This window comes from Musa acuminata, chromosome BXJ1-8, assembly GCF_036884655.1.
Source record: "Musa acuminata AAA Group cultivar baxijiao chromosome BXJ1-8, Cavendish_Baxijiao_AAA, whole genome shotgun sequence".
NCBI classification, from domain to species: Eukaryota; Viridiplantae; Streptophyta; class Magnoliopsida; order Zingiberales; family Musaceae; genus Musa; species Musa acuminata.
This window is the reverse complement of record NC_088334.1, coordinates 45,120,215-45,125,270: the sequence shown is the minus strand read 5'-3', so window position 1 is coordinate 45,125,270 and position 5,056 is coordinate 45,120,215. Positions and strand designations below refer to the sequence as shown.

The 5,056-nt window shown below is 38.0% G+C and overlaps 1 protein-coding gene across 5 annotated transcripts; it reads left to right on the top strand.

Annotated features, from left to right (window-relative positions):
• Positions 1-365: 365 nt before the first annotated feature.
• LOC135586037 (proteasome subunit alpha type-5-like) lies at positions 366-4,451 on the top strand. 5 transcript variants are annotated; one of them, XR_010476123.1, is made up of 5 exons: positions 366-616; positions 716-3,099; positions 3,209-3,274; positions 3,354-3,818; positions 3,942-4,451. XR_010476123.1 is itself a non-coding variant. In XM_065080121.1 (5 exons), the coding sequence occupies exons 1-4, from the start codon at positions 604-606 to the stop codon at positions 3,447-3,449; spliced, it is 225 nt and encodes a 74-aa protein (XP_064936193.1). In that variant the 5' UTR covers positions 366-603; the 3' UTR covers positions 3,450-3,818; positions 3,942-4,451. The 5 variants fall into 5 exon arrangements, 3 of the variants coding, with proteins under 3 accessions (XP_064936193.1, XP_064936192.1, XP_064936191.1); XM_065080121.1 differs by having other exon boundaries at positions 3,050-3,099; XM_065080120.1 differs by having other exon boundaries at positions 3,044-3,099.
• The last annotated feature ends 605 nt before the right edge of the window (positions 4,452-5,056 follow it).

Genomic DNA, 5,056 nt, shown 5'->3' with positions numbered 1-5,056 from the left:
CATATGACCCAAACAAAACTAAGTGGCAAAAAGGTGTGCGTTGTGATTCCCGCGAACGTGATTGATGTGTGCGCGGTGTGAGTCCGTCACACGTAATCTCTTTAGTGACTACACGAATCCAATCATTTGTCATTCAAATTTATTGATTTCGATATGCTGTCGGGGTCGGATTACAATTCACCTTAGGATTATGTGACCTGAGAACGTGGGAGTCTGCAATAGGCCGGTAGACATGGCGCCCGCAAGTGGAACCCTGTAGCGTGGGTCCATGTTTTAACAGCCCAACAACTGACACACTCACCAAAGCCCAAATAAGTGAAGGGTCCTGTCACCGCTGGTCAACACAAGACAAACGCCACCTCGGCCGCTCGATAGAACGCCTCCTCCTCTTCCACCTCAGTCTTCCGCCCGTTCTAGGGTTTACGCGCGCCGCATTGCCGCTAGGGCTTCGGACGAGCTCCCAGGAGATGCTCCTCACTAGGTGGGTCCTTGTTCGATTTGGTTCGATGGTTGAAACACGTGGATTTTGTGGTTGGTGGAAGGACGGAGTATGACCGAGGCGTCAAGACTTTTCTCCGCTGAGGGAAGGTTGTCTCAGGTGGAATGCGCCATCAAGGTAACATCTTTCTTCAATCTTACCTGAAAGTTTTGCTAAATACGTCGGTAGGAAGAAAAGGTCCATCTTTTAGGGGTTCGGAATGCTTCAATTTTTCAGTTGGGGTCGACTGCGATCGCACTGAAGACGAAAGAGTGCGTCGTGCTCGCAGTTGAGTAGCGCATCACTTCAGCTCTGTTGGCACGTTTTCACCTTTTCCTGTTGGTCTAACTAAAAGAATTGGAAGTCTCAAACAGGGACTCTTCTTCATTCTGAAAGTTCATATTACGTATGTTGCAAGCTAAGTTTGAACTCTTTGGTCTGGATCGGGATGCATCAACGAATTACCTATAAAAATGTAGAATCCTTTGAAGAATAAGGAATGATAAAGCATTGTATGCCTGTGACATTTATGTGCCTATAAATCTGGTTTTGTGTGACTATATGTTCATGTGCTAAGTGAATCCATATTTGCCAATGGCTGAGTGATAAAAGGTTGGCATGTGACACCTAAACCTTCACACTACTGATGCTTGAATCCCAGTGGTAAAAACAGACGGTGCATTGAGCTCCAATAATAGTTAGATGACACCTTACAATGAATGAAACTATTGCAGCTAGGCTTCCATAGGATTAGTGGCATTGGTCACATTTACTTAAGTTGTGCTATTCAAGAAAAATATGAGGCTGTCCAAGTTCACCTATTGTTAGCAAGAAAAATACTTCGTGAACTGTGCAAGTTCACCTATTGTTAGCATGGTGCAATCAGCTTTTGTTAAAAGCATTTTCCTTACGATCTCTTGCAAATTTGATGATTCGGGAAATCTTTATCAGATACGTTTTTCTTGTATCCTGGGTGTCATTTAGAGAGCCCATATAACAACCAGTCAATTGGAGGTTGAGGGTGGAATTATCTGTGTCCTGCTGGTTGAGTTTTAGTAGAATTTGTGCTAGTCAAATACTTTCAGTGAGCTGCTTGATGAATGTGGTCCAATAGGAAGTGTCCTGTATCCTGATTGGGTTCTATGTGTTACCTTACTGTTATAAAATTAAAATTTGAAGCTTGTATGTAATCTTTGTATGTCTTTGTTCCAAGCTATTCGACTTTGTTTCACTACCTATTGCATTACAGAAACCAAGCAGTCTAGAAAAGGTTATGGAGATTGACGAGCACATAAGATGTGCTGACCAAAATGCTTAAGCTGAAGTTGATAGTAGTACACTCATCAAACCCTTATAAGCTAATCTTAATCTTGCCCACTTTCGATGTGGGACTAATCAGGAATGTTACAATCACCCCCACTCAAAGGCTTAACGTCCTCGTCAAGCCCCAACATAACCCAGATTAGGCCTACTCGAGCCCCCTCACCATGCCCAAATGCTAGGTCGGCTCTGATACCAAATGTCATGACCCGAGCCTGATGGGCTAACTAGCCTATCAACTTCGTTTGGTCTAAACCACTGACCAAAATGCTTAAGCTGAAGTTGATAGTAGTACACTCATCAGACCCTTATAAGTCAATCTTAATCTTATCCACTTTCGATGTGGGACTAATCAGGGATGTTACATGTGCTGAGTGGTTTGATAGTGGATGCCTGCACTCTTGTTGAGCATGCACGTGTTGAAACCCAAGTGTTGTTCACATAACACTTTTTTGATAATAAAGTAGTTCATGTCTTAACTGCTCTTTACGAGAAGTAACTAGTTGGCTGAATTTGTTTAGTTTAGGGATATCAACCACTTCTCTCCGAGTTACTCTTAGGCTTTGCACAAACAGCAAATACAATTAAAATTTTAAAATATATAAATACTGTTGAATTCAAACTTAACCTTATTTGAGACTCTGGTCTATTCCACTGTTCAATATTTGAGACAAGACCCTAATAGTTTTGGATTGCATAATCAAATAGTGTAAGCATACTGGTAGTATGTATATGTCGACAGTTTCTTTTCAAGTATAAGATGATTATGTATGCAAAAGTTCTTCAATCATGTTTTAGAGATTGCAGCACATTCTGAAGCATGTCATGAATGTCTTTTCATCAAAAAATGGCATCCATGAATCCACGGTTGTGTTAAATAAAACTGCATTATGTAATTGGGAACCATTACACAGTTGGAAAGGATTCGTTGGTCAACCTTGTTAGTGTGAAGGTGCTTCCCATTAATTCTGTCAATGAGAATGCAGTGTGTATGATTTTCTTTTTTAATGCAATGAATCTGTGTTTTCATATATGAATAAATCAGTATTCAAGTCAATTACCACAATTTGCATTCCTACGTCTTCTGCTTGACCATTCACCACTTAAAACTTTGTTGGTAAATGAAGCTGTTACCTTTATCTATAGCATCATGCTCCTCCTTTTTTTTCTTTTTGCTTAAATAAGTAGCGCATGCAGATATTTCACTGATCCATCTGGCACATTTTTGGCAATGCAATGCAAAAGTTATAGGTTCTGGTTCTGAAGGAGCGGATAGTTGTTTGCAAGAGCAATATAACAAGGTAAGATTGTATGGTTATACTGCATGTCTTAGGGAATAAGGCCTAAATCAAGTCCACATAACTCAAATTTTTTATTACTAATGGGCGATATTACAAATTTTTGATACAGGACCTAACTCTTCAACTAGCTGAAACGACAGCTCTTTCCATACTGAAGCAAGTGATGGAAGAAAAAGTATGTAACAGAATAAATTTGCCTTTCTCTTTTGGCTGACTAAAATAATGCTGAAATAAGATTTATGCTGATTGTTCAGGTAACACCAAACAATGTTGATGTTGTGAAGGTGGCTCCTTTTTATATTATTCTCCTTCCGAGGTGGAAGCTGTCATCAATCGGCTCAGATACCTGACTTGATTCCCTTGTATTCCTTCATAGAAGGCATTATCTTAGACAAACATTTATTGTCTTCTGATCATTATTTCGTTTACACTGCATTTTCTTCTGCTTTGGCCTACCGGATGTACTTATTTTTTCGTTGCCTTTATTGTTCACAATTAATCATATTAGATGTTTATGTACACTAGAAAGTTAAATCTTCCTCATATGATCTGTTGTTTGTGGTCTAGGTAATATAATTGGATCTCTGATGAATTGGATTGTGCAACTACCTCAACAAATAGCCTTCCCATTGGTTGGGGCATTGTCGACTGGAATAGTTTGTATGGTAGCTTTGAGATGATCCAGCAATTCATGGAATTGCTGAAAAAGGAAGAAAAAGGTAAGTTTATTTTGAGCTTACTATCATCAATATAGATTTAAATATTTTGGGTCACTAAATCCTGATAATATATATTTATTATATCTGCATAATTTTCTGACAATATCGATATCTTCTCTACAGGAAGCATCCAAAGCAATCAACATGTTAAGCTTGTTCTAGGTGATACCTTCCTAAATGCCATGATACATCTTCAACTCAATGCCTCTCCATTTTCTCTTCCCCTTTCTCCTTTTCTAGAGATCGTTTCTTTTCCATGCTGATAACAACATCTCCAAAAGTGATACATTGCATTTGGATCAAATGCCTTCTCTCTCAGAATCAAAGTGCATTCAACAAAGGTTACATTCCAATCACTGTACATGGAAGAAAAATACCTGGGTTCTTGTCTTCTCATATGGGTCAAACCCATGGTTGAATTCATTGTACTTGCAACGACAGGTTTGTAGTGGTCAAAAAGATCTTGTGCTCATATTCTTGAATTGTATTTGAGATGGCAATTTCAATTCGAACTGTTGTGCACTACTCATGTTAGGGTCATGGATTGTATGGGTCAAACCCATGTTATGGTCATGCATCCAAGGTTGACTTCACTGTAGGATGGCAATTTCAATTTTACCTGCACTACTCTTGACCCGGTCCGATCGAACCAGGTTTGATCAATTACTTCCAATAGTAATTTGTTTTCTATCTTGTAAATTTCAAAAGGAGAAAAATACATATGTATCGGTTTTTTTTTTTTTTTTGATTGATGAGGATATAATATCAATAAATATGATGTAGGGAGAGTGTAAAATGTTGAATTGGTGTGGCAAGGAATTTGACTTGCTCTCATTGATAGTTTGGGAAGGTTGGTTGGAGATGGGGCAAAGGATGCTACAATAAAGTTTGATCGATGTATCCCATGAACTAATTCTCGATTAAGTGTGGTTCAAATCTTATCTTTTTGTTATTATAAAAATTATTTAATTTTTAAAGGATATTTGAATCATTTTCATTGTAAGGTTGAAATAAAGTGTTGCTATTTTTATGATATTATCATATTTTTTATATTTTTGATTGAATATATAATTATATTTTATTTTTGATATGAGAATGATGAGACATCTCAGGATAAAGGGTCGATACTTTAATGTCACATGGTTGACATCTCGATGTTAAATGATTGATTTAACATCATATGATCGACACATCAATATTAAGTAGTCAATATCTTAGCATTATGTGATAGACATTTC

What these genes read in the sequence shown, in the direction of transcription:
- LOC135586037 (XM_065080119.1), top strand. An exon ending in TGCAAGAGCAATATAACAAG is followed by an intron (nt 3,100 to 3,208) that starts GTAAGATTGTAT and finishes TTTTTGATACAG; the next exon opens with GACCTAACTCTTCAACTAGC. An exon ending in AGCAAGTGATGGAAGAAAAA is followed by an intron (nt 3,275 to 3,353) that starts GTATGTAACAGA and finishes CTGATTGTTCAG; the next exon opens with GTAACACCAAACAATGTTGA.